Genomic DNA, 15,337 nt, shown 5'->3' with positions numbered 1-15,337 from the left:
AATTAATCAGGAATTGGTGATAAAATGTATCATTGGACTCATTATTCGTGTTATTCGCATATCCGGGCGAGGTCAAGACCCGAGAAGCCCGGTAAACGGCGCTCCACTGTAGATGTAAGTTATATTGCAACGAACCACAGGTATTTTTTTTAGTTGTCCATCTAGTTGCGAACGTAGACATAATAATATGGTTATATTTTTTCCTATCATTCAAGTTTTAGTTCAATTTTATTACATAACATTTTTCTTTGACACTATTAAAATGGCCAAGAGCAATACGGCCTTTTTGGACCATTCCTCCTGAATAAAATAAAATTAAAATGGCCAAGTGTTTTATATCAAAAACATAATTGACATACAAATACCAATCAAAGGCACATTTAAACCGCTAACACTTTTCGGATAGCTTAATATTTTGTTCACAAACTGTCATTAACTTCGCTCCCTAGCTCTTTTTCTCTCACGTTATCGATTTTTTCTCCTGCTTCTGTTCCTCTCACGTTGCACCATTTCTCACATATCGTTCGTCACACGATGAGTGTTTCATGTCGGTTGTTTTGATTCTTGGTGTGCGCTGTATTTGCAGGTGTTGTGCAGTAAATTATCCCAAACACGTAGGTCATTTGTCATAGATTACACTTATTTGCTGCAACCGGTGGTAAATTTAACCTAAAAAATCATTGTAAAAGGAGCTGAACCCGGCTGGGTTATGGCAAGAGGGAACAATTTTATCCAACATTTGACAACTCCATGCGGGCTTGTGACGTTCTCTCACTAGCCACCGTCGTGCATTTGCCTTTGTTTGTTGTGTGTGTGTGATGTTTTTCTCGCAATCCGATATGCACTCGCATTCTCACTCTCCCGCTCTGGCGCAACCCCCTTTCTCTCTCACTCTCATTTCAGACAGCAGCTGGTGCGGCGGCAATGGTCCAAGCAATAAAGAAGCAACGCGGGTGGGAAAAATTGCATTCGGAACCGATCTCAAAAACTTGCGCCTTGCAAACGACGTGCTCGTGGTCATAGTTTGTCCATCGAGTGATATTGCCGCGGTACAACGCGATCCCCAGGTCCAACGGTGTGTCAAGTGGTTGTTGCGGTCGGTAGTGCGTGCATAGAACAGCGACAGCGAGAGCGTTCCGTTCTGAAAAGAGTGAGTGTGTGAGCAATAGCGGGCCCTCCCGTTTTGCCGCTGTGTATCTTAGTTGGCGGGGCGGCCTTACGTAATTTCTGCCACAGAACTATCGCGAAATTATTCGCTTAACTACAGCACCCCTCCCGTCTGGCCAAGACCAACGGCCGCGTTTTCGGGGCCATACTCTGTGTACAATATTACTCTGTCCTTTCTTTACGGGGGTTTCGTTTCCTTATACTAAAGTACACATTCTTTCCAGCAAACGGGCAACTGCAGGACAGTGTAAATTAGTCCCCGTCTCGGATACAGCGAGCGCGTTAAAGTGTGTTTGTGAGTGTGTGTGTTTGGTCTTGAAAGTCGTGCCGCACCAGTAGCCGCAGCACATCTTACTACAGAGTGAAGGTTCAATCGATCCACGGGAAATTCCGTACCGTCACGTAATCGCGTGAAAATTATCACCCCTACCGACCACCACCACCGGAAGCAGGAAAAGTAGCCACCGAGCAGCAGCAGCAGCAGCAGCACAACATAACAACAATGTTCACCGTTTGCAAGAGTGCGGCAGGGACAACGCTGGTCGCCAGCCTGCAAAGGTCAGTTCAAAGCATCACACCCCCCAAATGGTATCGCCCGATAAAGTTGGCGCAAAACTATTGCCAGCCGGTAAAAGAAGCAAGCAGCGAGTGAAGCGATGCACCCCCCAGACTGTGGCGAGGGTTCTATTTTCGTGCCCAACAAATTCGATACATCTTTCACGGATCATCGATCTGCAACAAAACTTTACATTTCCTTGCACTTGCCCACTTAGTTTCTTTTGGTTTTTTTTTATTGTACGTGGCCCTGCATTTGCTCGATGAGTAGCGGCAACAGGAGCAGCAGCAACAGAAAGAAACTGTGGCAGTGCGCTCTTGTTTAGCACTCTCTCACACCAATCACTCTCCCGAAGCGAAGAAAACCCCGTCGAATGCACCTCCTACGCCCACCAGAACTGCAACAGTGCACAGTTGCATATAATGAGCAGATATTTTCGGTTTCAAGGCCTTGCTTTTGCAAAGCAAATATTAACAGGAAGCTCATTGCGTATTCGAACCGTATGACGGATGTCTTGTGTTAACTACTATAATACTTGTTAAGTTGCCAACTATGTGATCTCAGCATTCAATCTGGGACAGATTTGCATACCGGGGATATTATACTATGCACAATCGTATGAGAGAAGCGATAACCGTGATACGGAACAAGTGGCGTTGGTAACATAATGGATCGTTCATACATAAAAAGCCTGTTACACAAACCCGTCCTACGGTCCTGGTATCCGAAGGGAGGAACACCATCGAGAGCAAATCGTTGTTAGCTCTGAAGGGTAGCAGGATTTGAAGTATGTTTATTTATCGTTAAATATTTCCCTCTCTCTCTCTTTCTCCTTGCCATTCGTTACAAGCCGATAGTAACCAGCACTGGGTTGTAAAGAGATTCGTATGTTTTTCGTGTCCTGGTACCATATTGAGGTGAAACTAGGATTATCTAATAATAGAAAAATCAAATCCCAAAAGCTTTGAAATGGTTTGTTTGTCCCACGCGTCGTTGCCTTCCACAATAGTCTCGGATATGATAAGACTTTGCAAAACGAAATCAATACCGCCCCAAAGCGATTGGTTGCAATGTCAAAAATAGTACTTGCTATCAACCTGCAATCCAAGCAATCAGATAAATTATAGAAACAACCCAGCAACGCACGCTGTGCACATCACAACAATCTTGCGGCTGCTCTCTCGCGCTCTTTCTCTAACACACTCCTCACACACATCATACTGTTGTGTACTTGCACCTGCGCTCATGCGATCAATCTGTCTCGTTCCAACCGAACCGTATCTTAAGATAAAGAACATTTACTCACCTGTTCACTAAAAATGCCTCGAACGAGCGCACCAACACCTGCGGTTGACAATGCAATTCATATCTATGGCTCTTAATGCATTAGCTGTTGTTTTTTTTTTCTTTACTTCTTTTTTGCTCGCTATTACTGTGCTTTGTCAGCAATTATAAATCAGCTGACAACGGACAAAGCGCAGCTTAGGTCCGCCGTTCGCTTGCACTTTGGTACGATAAAATGTGTTCCACGACTATCCGGTGTACACACATGCATGGGGCTGGTCTCTGTAAGCTTGAAGTATGTATTGCTTGCTGCCCAGCCTATCTTACAACACCAGCCCGGGTGTGTGGGCGATGCTTTACAATGTTTAGAAATAGTGCATATACTCTGGCTGCCGTCTTGTTTGCCGCATGAATGTTGCACCTCAACCTGTCGTGTAGATGCTTGGAAGGACAAGGACACATACAACAAAAAAACATCTAAACGCAACACTTTGTGTAGTAAATATAGCATAAGTGCTATATTTATCGACTGACGTCATCGTAGCGCGGAATATCCAATTGGTGGAATTGGAAAGTGAAAAGCCACCTAAACACGGTTCTTTTGCTGTTGGCTTAAAGCTAGGGATAGAAATTTAAATATTTTAACAACAACAAAACAATTTATCCTCGAGCAACCCGAGCTTAATGATTAATCGATGGTTCTTATGTTGTGGAACGTTATGCGTCATAATTAAATACTCAAAACATGCATGAAAGAGACTGTATACAAGTTCCCAGTTTTGACATAAACTGGCCACAATTGGGAAAAACTCTGGTGTGACCATAAGCGGCATCGACCGTATTGGTTTATTGATTTTGTTTTTTTCTTGTTCAAACAAATATCACGTGAACGCTGGTATTTGTTCATGTCCTCACTCATGATTGTCTTTTTAATGTCTGGTGTGTGTATATATCATGCCAAAATTCCAGAGAAATTTCGTCGTTTTTCTTTACATGTAAACAAGCCTTTTTTTTTTAAACGAGTTCATACACTACTTTTCAGCTTTTGATCGTTCTTTACAATATCGTGCCAGTTATCGCCCTCAGTTGATCAGCTTCGCTGGATGTGTTTTCGTCATAAAAAAAACACACACACACACACACACATTCACCCGCAACCACTTGTGCGGAATGCTTAATGAAATGATCATAAATTTGTTGATTCGCGAACAACGTCCGCTTACGCTTCTGATTTCACGACCTTGTTTTGTTGCTTAAATTTTTTTTTATAGGTATGGCGTCCGTGCAATGTCGTCGTCGGTGGTGCATGCCCCCAAGCTGGCCGAATTCCCCCTCGAGAATGAACCGATTCTCGGCTACCGCAAAGGGTCGAAGGAACGCAAAGAGCTGGAAAGTGCGCTGAAGAAAGCCGCCTCCAAGATGGAAGACGTGCCGATCGTCATCGGCTCGGAAGAGATCCGCTCGAAGGAGGTGCGTCATCAGGTAATGCCACACAACCACAAACACAAGCTGGCCCAGTTCTACTACGCGGATCAAAAGCTGCTGCAGAAGGCGATCAAGACGGCCACGGAAACGCAGGTGAAGTGGGACCGCACCCCGCTCGATGAGCGCATTCGCATCTGGCAGAAGGCGGCCGATCTGATGGCCGGTCCGTACCGCCAGGAGCTGAACGCAGCCACCATGCTCGGGCAGGCAAAGACCGTGATCCAGGCGGAGATCGATTCCGCCGCCGAGCTGATCGATTTCATCCGCATGAACACGTACTACCTAAAGGAGGCGGCCAAATATCAGCCGATTAGCGAGGATGCGAAGGTGACGAAAAATTCGATGCGATTCCGTGGCATCGATGGGTTCATCGCTGCCGTCAGTCCGTTCAATTTCACTGCCATCGGCGGCAATCTGGCGTACACGCCCGCCCTCATGGGTAACGGTGTGCTGTGGAAGCCGTCCGACACTGCCCTGCTCTCCAACTACGTCATTTTCAAGATCATGCGTGAGGCTGGCGTACCACCGGGTGTGGTAAACTTCGTGCCCACTGATGGTCCCGTCTTTGGCGATACGATCACAGCCTCACCGCATCTGGCCGGTATCAACTTTACCGGTTCAGTACCGTGAGTATCATTAGTGAACAACATCGATGTAAAAATACACACACTAAACCCCGGGGTTCGATTCAATTCTTTTCAGAACGTTCAACCGGTTGTGGCGCCAGGTGGGCGAGAACATTAACAGCTACAACAATTTCCCCCGACTGATTGGCGAGTGCGGCGGCAAGAACTACCACTTTGTGCATCCGTCCGCGGATGTGGAGTCGGTGGTGAACGGCACGATCCGGTCCGCGTTCGAGTTTTGCGGCCAGAAGTGTTCGGCCTGTTCGCGTATGTACGTGCCCGAGTCGCTGTGGCCGAAGGTGAAGGACGGGCTGCTGATGATCCGTAACACGCTCAAGGTGGGCGACGTGACCGACTTTTCCAACTTCACTTCGGCCGTCATCGACGACAAAGCATTTGCGCGTATCAAATCGTACATTGAGCACGCCCGCAGCTCCAAAAATCTGACCATTCTCGGCGGCGGCAAGTGCGACGACAGCAAGGGTTACTTCATCGAGCCGACCATTGTGCAGACAACGGACCCGACCGATCGCATCATGACGGAGGAAATCTTTGGCCCGGTGCTCACGATCTACGTGTACAAGGATAAGGATCTCGACAGTGCGATGAAGCTGGTCGGTGGCTCGACCCGGTTCGCCCTGACCGGTGCCGTGTTTGCGCAGGATCAGTAAGTGTACATCCTCCGCAATGCCCGGGAGATAGATAGCTCGCTCGCTCGCTTGGTTTTAACTGCAAATTATGTTCTTTTTCAGAGCATTCCTCAAACGAGCACTCGAAGAGTTCAAGATGACAGCCGGTAACTTCTACCTGAACGACAAATCAACCGGTTCGGTGGTCGGCCAGCAGCCGTTCGGCGGTGGCCGTATGTCCGGCACGAACGATAAGGCCGGCGGACCACACTATGTGCTGCGGTGGGCCACTCCGCAATCGATCAAGGAAACGTTCGTCCCGCTGAAGGATATCGATTATCCGTACATGCGTGAATAAGCGCACCACGCACTCGGCGTACTATAAAACAGCTGGCAATATTTTTTTGTTTTTGTTTTGTTTATAGAGTCGAACGATTAGTCCGCTTCCGCTCATGTTGGGTGAGAATTTTGCGTCTATTCCGTTACCATCCGGTTTCCCCCATTGTTTTTTTTTTTCACATTTCAACACATAGCGAGCTATTTATCAGTTTATTTTTTCTGTTATCGTACTCTTACGTTGCGTACGACGGACGATTTCACATTACTCGTAGAGCCTAAATCAGTCGAGTCGACACCTGTCAGCAGCAGGTCATGTAGTTATGTTTTTCCTTGTTTTGCTTCCCAACATTAAGCTGAGCTTAATTGCGGTAATTTGCCAGCAAAAGATTCATTTTTTATATGGTAGCTTCTCACTTGCGGAAGATTATTTTGAGAAGGGGAGGTCGAGCAACTGGAAGCCGGACGTAAAATAAAATTTTATGTTGGCGTTACAATAACAAAACAGAACGCCGGTGTCCGGAATACAATTTGACAATACTTAGCGAAGCAACCTCGCGCCCCGGGACTGCCGCTGTTCCCGACGCAGGATGCAGCACTAAATGCAATCCGCATTACTAAGCTATCCTCCGTTCACACGGCACGGCCATGATGCTGGTTTGCCGTGGTGGTCCTTCTTTTCTGTTTCCCTTTCTCTCCGACGGCAGAAGAGCGCAAGAGAGAGGCGGGCCATTTTATAGTGTACCTACTTGTTGATTATGCGCTGATCTTCTTTTGCGAGAGCACGGGCTCGGACGATGCGAAACGGCTCTCACTGTGATTAATTAGAACGAGCAAAAAATCCAGTTGCGAATTAAGTATTACCGATGCGGCGGTGTCAATGGAACACAACAGCCATTCGACGACACGTGTGCCGATGTGGTGCCGGGTCGGGATCTGATGAGAACAAACGAGATACTACCACAGGTTACATAGAGCGATACATACTGACCGACCGACGTATTTGTGTAGACTCCACTTCTATATGTAATCATCAGCGAACAACATAAAACCAAATCTCAACACAAAACCATCTATACATGTTGTGTGGTGCGTGCGTGCGTCAGTATACCAGTAAACCACGTGCGTGCAACGGCATAACACACAGCAACAATGCCCCCGGTTTGTTGCCGCATTACAGGCCGTACAGACCAGTGTGGTGCAAGCAACTATCATAAGCGTAGTGTAAGAAATGAGACAACAATAATACTGGATAATATGGAACGAAAAAGAAACACACACACACAATGGATAAGTTAATAAATGTTTTAAAAACTGAAAACAAATGGGTCGGTTTAAATAATTATCACATAAATTAGATGCATCGTAAAGGTGGTGTAATGTTGAATAGCGACAAATTACAACAAAATCCAGTATAGAAAACCATGCTTCACAGCGAAATAGCTTACGTTTCTTACACAAATAACACACGTGCATGAGTGGATAAGAAAGAAGGTCAGGTCAATCAATCAACACGCTATTTGTAATTGGAACAATTCAATCGTCTCCCAAATAATGACATAATACACATACACACACTCACCGGCCACTCCTATTACCATTATATCATTTTTAATCTTATATAATCTTTAACAAATAACAAAGTGTATTATTGTTTGTTTACTTTACTATACTACTGTGCTTCACAAGATAAACAACAATAATATCAAAATAATTCTCTACACACACATTCTTCCGTGACAGTGTCCTGACGACACTGCCGTGACCAGGATTCGAACCTGGGTTACTACGGCCACAACGTAGGGTCCTAACCACTAGACGATCACGGCTATCGAATGCTTGTGTTGGTGAGGGTTACAACTGCAGTTTTGTTGCTTACAATACACCAAAAACCTAATAAATATGTTATAATGATGATACATATTTTTTTAAAAACATCGTTTCAACAAGCCCAAGATTAAACATAATTGAACGTCTTGTAATGTAATGTTCGCTTCGCTGCTGATTTGAGAGTTCATTTCTTTCCTACATTGCGCGTAGGTTGGTTAGTAAAATTAACACCGTGATAACGGTCAAACATTATTTAGGGGAGTCAGGGTTAAAAAAGCTTCGTGCGTCGGCCGGGAATCGAACCCGGATCAACTGCTTGGAAGGCAACTATGCTGACCATTACACCACCGACGCTCTGACAATCGTAGGCGAATTTTGCAAACTCGCCGCGAGTTCCTGGAAATCCAGCAAAAACGATGTATTGTTTCGAAATTTATACAGATGTTGGCCCAAGGACTGTGTAGGAACGAGGTCAAATATTAGCCAAAATCGGATTGACTATCTTGAATGCCATTTGACAGCAGAACGCCTTTGAGCATTTATCATTCCCTCAAACATTTACTGTTAGTACAGACATACATACTCTTCCTATAAAATGTAAGAACCAATTAATATTTTTCTTGCAATGACCACACCGATTTATCATTTTAATCACAAATAAAATATGAACCTAAAAGGGCTCTCAGATGTCAAACTGCCTGTAACGAACTTTTGGCGACTTGTCAAACCGTCCTACAATACGGGACCTCGTTCCTACACAGTCCTTGGGTTGGCCCCTTCGCGGGCATCTGTAGCCTTTTAGTTTAGCGATACACTCTTATCACATTCGTTAACAACTATTTGTGTATGCTGCCATATTCTGGAAATGTTCACTGTCAAATGTTGTTTCGGATATATACGTTTATCTATCCAGTGAATTTAATTAAACATTCATCTTTAAAATTTCAAATAATATGTATTTTACGTACGTAGTATAATAGGCAAACGATTGGATATAACAAACATAAACGAACCGCTCATGAAACGCCCTCCGCTGTAAACTGTGTCCTATACTTTTAATATGTATATCCACAAACACACTGTATCGATCAGAACATTAAGAGGGAAGAAAGAAAAATAAAATCGAACACACGCTCACACACACACACACACAATCTATGACATGATAAACTCAGTTACTTCATACACCCCACTACGGCTGTATAGGGTAGCCCATCGCGCTGGACTTGTTCTGTGTAGGTTTGATACCTTTTTACACAAACATTTACTAATAGCCGTTCGGTGGTTGGTACTGCGCATAGCGAGATCGATTCTACTTGTTGTCATATATATTTTACCAACTGCACTATGTAACCTGTATTTAACTCAGCGTAGACATGCACAGATCGATTTGTAAAAGATGATATTAAAGAGACATAGCATAAATAAGGCGTTTGAGTGACGATGTAAAACGTAAGTTAGAAAACACTTTAAAAAAACCTAACACCGCGTTCAAAAAGTGATTTAAGAAGGAGTAAACTAGATGAGTGTAATGCGTTGTTTCGTGTGTTATTGAACGCCACAACCTAGATCCATTGGTTGCATCTCCGGAGGGCGCTGTGTTGTACCAAATCGAGCAGTCCTTCTTGAACAGTGCTCCCGCAGCAGTTGACACTCTTTGGGGGGTAATAGTCCCGGGCGATGCCTAACGCCGGAAGCTGGTTTTGAAACCCTTCATGGAGGACAATACTTTTGCCATCATTGGAGCTTTGCGTGGTTTGGTGGGCTGAAAAACTGTACAGAATAGTTTCAACATTAATACTACGCTCGCTGTAACACGTTCACCGCTTGCAGCATTGTTATCTTACCTTGAGCTTGAGCATTATCGCGCACACCAGCCGCTACTCGTAACCGCGCGTCACCGGCCTGCGCCACATTGCCTGCCTTCAGTGCAGCTACACGTGCCGCGGGTGAAACGACCGGCGCACGAGCCGTGCCGTATTTGACCTGCTTGCTTATTACACTGCGAGGTGGCTTTACGGCGGAGTCGACGTACGCTAGCTGCGTTTTACGAATTGGAGCAGCCGCCTGTTCCTGCGACAGCTTAATATTCTGCGTGAGGCTCCTCAGCTTCGCATCCCGCTCCTCGGAGCAGCGCTGCAATATGGAAGGGGTGGGGGGACGATAGAATTAAAATTTGTTGCATATCAGGGAGTACAAAACACGACACGATGATGATGTATGTTAACTTACCAGGAACATTTCTCGCCATGTTTCCAGCTCCTCTTCGTTGCGCTGCTTCGAACGGAAGGTACGCTTACAGTGCTGCTCCCACAGAACATCACTGTCCTCGACAAAGTGCGGATTGAAATGCTCCAGATGGAGCAGCTGAGTCGGATTGGCCCGTTCCAGCACTGGCTTCAGAATGTAGAACGGTATACCACCCGTCGCGCCTATCTCATCAATGTGGTCCTGCAGCAGGCGAATGCACAGCTCATACAGTGTCGGAATGACGCCCTTCGAGTTCGTCTTCATGCCAGAGTACACTTTCGTGCGCATGTTCTTCGACTGCATGCTCTGCCCGAGCGCTTCCTCTTCCGTCAGGGGTCGACCTTTGTTGCCGCGCCCGCTAGGACCACCCATAAACACACACTCCATCACGGTCTGGTTGAGCGGCATCGGGCGATAGTGGGGCGAAATCATCGGTAGCGATTCCACTATCTCCGACGCCTCCGGAAGCGGTTCCAGCTTAACGTTCTGTGAAAGAAGCTCCGAGGCCATCGGTACGCCACCGTTACGCCCAACCGAGGAAGAGGAGGAAGACGAGGAAGGTCTGGCTGGATCTTGCTTGCTTCTCCCATACGATGCCGATTGACCTTCTTGCGTGCGTGACGAAGAGGAGGAGGAGGAGGAGGAGGAGGAGGAAGGTTTCGTTACAGATACTTTCACCTTCTCCTTACTACCACCACCGGGGGGCTTTTTCTTCGACCCGGAGGGCATACCGATCATGGCCAGCGCATCGGCAAAACTCGCACCACCGGAACAGTCAAGGCCACCGTTGCCATCTTCGCCCGCGGAATCGTCGTTATTGGGCTCCTGGCTGTTGGCGGATGGTGAGCTAGATTTGTCTTTTCGTTTCGATTTGGATCTTGATTCGTCTACCCTCTCCAGGGATGATTCGGATTTCTCCTGCTGCTCCCGCCGCTTCGAGGAGGAAGACGACGAGGAATGGCCTTTCGATTTGTCCTTCTTCGCATGTGATGATGATGATGTAGATGTGTGTGAAGAGGACGGCATTGTGCCATCGGTAGTATCACCGCGATCGGATCTGTGTTCCTTGCGGGAACGCTTGCTGGAAGATGATGCTGAATCTCCGTCCACGTCCGCCTCATCCGAAGCGTGTCTTTTTGAGCTCCCACTTGGCTCATCTCTCGATCGGTGCCGGCTCTCTTTATGACTAGAATCTTTCCGTGCGTGACTGCTACCGTTACTGCTAGTGCTACTGCTAATGCTAATATTATGAATGCTACTGCTGCCGTCACCGCCACCATGCTCACTAGTGTTGTTGCTGCTGTGATGCTTTGAGGAACTGCGATCTTTGTGTCGTTCGCCGTCACTGTGGGATGACGATTTTTTCGCGGATCCATGATGGTCCACCCTCGAGGAGGAAGATTTGTGAGATTTCGATTCGCCTCCACTCGACGAATGGCGATGATGGTGGTCACTGTCGCTCTTGCGTTTGCTGTTGCTGCTACTGCTACTGCTGCTGCCATGACTTTTGTGTTTGTCTCCACTCCCCGAACCGTTTGCCGATTTCGACGAGCTGGAGCTGTGATGATGATTTCGTGAGCTGCTACCGCTCGACTGTTTCTTAATGCTACTATTATTACTAGACGAGCTATTGTGATGTTCATTCCACTGCATGGAAGCGGCTTTAAGCTCGGACCTTAGCTCATGATCTGGCTCTACCGCACGGTGATGGAAAACGTGGTGTACTTCTGGCTGGGCGTTGTGGCCGTCCGACGATTCATCCCCGTTGCTGTCGCTGTTATTACCTTCAGGTTCTTCGCGATACTCCTCGTCCACGCGTAACGACGGTTCTTCGTATGATTCTGAAAACAAAACCACCCCATCATCATTAATACAAGCAATAGCTCTGGTAAAAAAGCCTCAGTTACCAACGGAAATCGAAGGTAAATGTTTGCCATCGCAACAAATTGCACAGCCCAATCTTACTTAATACATCTATTTATGTGTCATTTTTAGCTACCATATGTTAACCGATGCATTCAGTTCATCCTGTACACATCCCGTTGCTGCTATATTTGCTTAACTTCATGCATTCACCTACCATTTTGATCTTCATTGTGCGATACACGATCGTTATTATCGTCGTCTTCGTCGTCGTCATCTTCGTCATCCTCATCTTCGTCTTCTGGCTCCCTCGTCCGATGGTGATGACCCTCGGCTTCCTCCTGGTCGCTCATGTCGCTCCGATGCTGCCGATCTTCGGTCTGTCTTCCGTCTGAATCCGCACCCTCACCATGGGAACCCGCATTACCGGTGTTATCGTCCGATTCCTCCGCTGCTACCATCGCTTTCCACTTGGTCACGAGGGCTTTGGCCGCAACACCCACTTCACCGTCGTACTTCCGCAAACTGTTGACCGTTCGTCCGATGCCGGTGTCCTGCAGATGTCGCACGGATATTGGCAGCTTATACAGCTTCCCGATGCAATGCACAATCTGGGATAAATAGAACATATTTGTATAAAAAACAATGTATTTTTTATATCCAATCGATCGTCATTCGTTTGTTTCCGTCAAGCATTTTCCGGTTAAGTTACTGAATCGAAATCAAATCTCTCAAACATTTTTGGTTTTAACTTTAGTTAGCTAAACTCACAAGAATCAAACGTTGTAGCTAGTAGCAGGCAGTTATCTATGAACATGCAACACACAATCAAGCGAAAAAGCATCACAACTACCAAACCATATTTTTTCTTGGTTTGTGCGGTTAAATTCTCAGCTACCAACCACGTGGAATGACCTTGCTACTAACGCATAATTTTCAACGTCGATGTGGCACATCCCAGCAGGCCTTAGCACTCGGGGTACATTTTATGCTGCTGGCGGGGTTCAGACTTATGGAACCCCATGGCATCCTTACAGCAAGGAGGCGTGTGTAACCGCGCGGCTACATGAGGTGAAATATACAGCGAAATGAACTATTTGACAGGTGAAATATCTGACAGGTATAGCTAAAGGGTTGGGGGAGACACAACATCCGCTTTCGAAATTCTATTTAAAATAATATCTTCTCAAGCAGAACATTCCCTAATTGGAAGAAATTATTAACTGTTGACTGAAAATTAACGAAGTACTCAATATTGAAGCTATTTAATGGATTCAATTACGATTTTGTGCACGTTATTTGTTTACATTGCACATCAGCTGGTTGCTGTGATGCTTTATCCGTCAGATATTTCGCCTGTCAAATAGTTCATTTCGCTGTATATTTCACCTCATGTAGCCGCGCGGTAAGGTTTTGTACTCACGGAAGACAGGTAAGTCGTTCAGAGTAACGGTATAAATGCGGTTGAGACATCTTTCGTAGCTGCCCAGAGGCAGGCAGAGCCAAGTGCAAAGGACCGTTGACTTTTTAATGAGTTGCAATCGATGTACTTACCCTTGCTGTATCGTTAAGCGATTTGTTGATACTCGTCTGGTAGTGATTGATAATGTCCACAATCGACGACATCTTGGCCACCGGGTTCTTCGACCTTCCTCGAGTTTGATGATGACGACGACGGATTTTCCCTTTCTCCTAAGGGGTACTGTTTTCCAGACTGCCAGCCAGCAAATGCCCGTCTTCTTCTTCGTCACGCTTCCGTAACCTGCTTCTTTTGCGGTCCCTCACGGTCGCTCCCTGCGCTGCTCGGCTGTGCGCTATTATTCCGCGGGCACACAAATCCAACAACACATACACGCTCACTTCCTCGTGTTAAATTCTATACATACATGCAGCTTTGCGCACAGGTACGTACTGTTGAAAGGGGGTACTACGATCGTATGGGCCCTTTTTTGCAAGGTTTTACGGATCGACCCGTCTCTCCGTCCTTCGGAACTGTCACAACAATGCGCTGGAAATTCGTGAACTAATTCGTTCTAACGGCGATGACGACGGCAAAAGGACGAAGGCTGTATTAACAAAACCCACACACACACAAACTCACACACACACACACGTTAAAAGTATAATTCCTACATTCTGTTTCAACCGTCTCTGCAAAACTCAAGAGTCCATTTGCACTTTTCCCTGTCTGCTGCAAAGCTACAGCATAGCTGCTGCTTTCTTACTGCTGCTGCTGCTGCTCGTTCACACACGCATATGTGTAAACATGACAGAGGTAAACACACAAACACATACACACACATGCACTTTCAAATACGCACTAGCAGATATGCAGACACCTGGTGGTGTGTTTCCTAGGGGAAAATCGCTTGCCAGCACATCGATCGTCACCAGCTAGGATTTACTTTCGCCACAGAATCTGTCGCCCTCGGTGATTGCCCGTGAAGGGGGGCGATGACTAGAAACAATTGGGTGATGCATTCGCCAATTGCACCACTTTTCTTCCCCCGTTGACTGTTCGCTCACTTTCTATTGCTGCCAGTCACCGTCATCTGTTCTGAACAACCGTTACGCAATGTAAATCACAGGCACGGACACAGAATGATCAAACACGGACGATGCTGCTCTCGGTGGCTCTGTTGCTGGATGAAATTGTTGTTGATTTTGCGATTTAATTTTCATCAATTAGAAGGTCAGCGATAACGTAAGCAAGACGACACAAATATGCTACTAACTTATCGTAGCACACACAGCATACACACTGCTCGATACGCCATTCCTGCTTACGTTCATCAGCTGAAACGGGGGAAGTGCGGTTGTGTGTGTGTGTTTGCGTGCACATTTGTTCCTCTGCGAAAGCTGTCAAACTTCGGGCATTCACCACTACAAATGCAAATACAGCGGACACACTTGCTAATTGAAGATTTACACCAGGCAGTTAAAGGGACCAGGTGATCAAGAAAAGGGGTTTTTTACGGTTATCATCGTTTTGGATCAATTATTTTGAAATCAAAGAAGATTCCTTTCCAACCTCAAAAGCATGTTTAATAATTTTAAAATAACATATCACCATCTAATTTCTACGCTCCAGATTTAAATATTCCACAGATATTCAAAGTTGAATTAAAGCTGTTTTAATTGCAACAAAAAAGAGATCCTAAGCTAATTGTTTCCTTTTAAAACATTCGAAGCAGCGCAGACAATGTAAATGTAGCCTACCACGCACAAATTAAAAAGATTTGAGTTTTGTTCTATCGGATAAAGCTATAAAAATTCTCTATACAATTTCAAAACCATTCTGCCAGCCAAAA

The 15,337-nt window shown here is 45.9% G+C and overlaps 2 protein-coding genes and 2 non-coding genes across 7 annotated transcripts; 1 reads left to right on the top strand and 3 right to left on the bottom strand.

The window, feature by feature from the left end:
• The first annotated feature begins 506 nt into the window (after window positions 1-506).
• On the top strand, window positions 507-9,015 carry LOC121587881 (delta-1-pyrroline-5-carboxylate dehydrogenase, mitochondrial). Of its 2 annotated transcripts, XM_041905167.1 has the most exons (6): window positions 507-614; window positions 904-1,150; window positions 1,392-1,725; window positions 4,279-5,118; window positions 5,195-5,785; window positions 5,871-9,015. In XM_041905167.1, the coding sequence occupies exons 3-6, from the start codon at window positions 1,670-1,672 to the stop codon at window positions 6,103-6,105; spliced, it is 1,722 nt and encodes a 573-aa protein (XP_041761101.1). In that variant the 5' UTR covers window positions 507-614; window positions 904-1,150; window positions 1,392-1,669; the 3' UTR covers window positions 6,106-9,015. The 2 variants fall into 2 exon arrangements, with proteins under 2 accessions (XP_041761101.1, XP_041761102.1); XM_041905168.1 differs by lacking the exon at window positions 904-1,150 and having other exon boundaries at window positions 523-614.
• Window positions 7,841-7,912, bottom strand: Trnah-gug. The gene has a single exon. It is a non-coding gene; the product is annotated as a tRNA-His (tRNA).
• Window positions 8,196-8,267, bottom strand: Trnag-ucc. Its single transcript has one exon. It is a non-coding gene; the product is annotated as a tRNA-Gly (tRNA).
• Window positions 9,016-9,242: 227 nt separating the features above from the next.
• LOC121587878 (transcription elongation factor B polypeptide 3) lies at window positions 9,243-15,210 on the bottom strand. Of its 3 annotated transcripts, none has more exons than XM_041905153.1 (5): window positions 13,581-15,210; window positions 12,244-12,637; window positions 10,146-12,004; window positions 9,761-10,049; window positions 9,243-9,686 (listed from the first exon to the last, which is right to left on the bottom strand). In XM_041905153.1, exons 1-5 carry the CDS (start codon window positions 13,650-13,652, stop codon window positions 9,598-9,600), a joined length of 2,703 nt encoding a protein of 900 aa, XP_041761087.1. In that variant the 5' UTR covers window positions 13,653-15,210; the 3' UTR covers window positions 9,243-9,597. The 3 variants fall into 3 exon arrangements, with proteins under 3 accessions (XP_041761087.1, XP_041761088.1, XP_041761089.1); XM_041905154.1 differs by having other exon boundaries at window positions 14,160-15,210; XM_041905155.1 differs by having other exon boundaries at window positions 14,348-15,210.
• Window positions 15,211-15,337: the final 127 nt, after the last annotated feature.

This window comes from Anopheles merus, chromosome 2R (genome assembly GCF_017562075.2).
Source record: "Anopheles merus strain MAF chromosome 2R, AmerM5.1, whole genome shotgun sequence".
In the NCBI taxonomy this organism is placed as follows: domain Eukaryota; kingdom Metazoa; phylum Arthropoda; class Insecta; order Diptera; family Culicidae; genus Anopheles; species Anopheles merus.
This window is presented reverse-complemented; position numbering and strand designations above follow the sequence as displayed.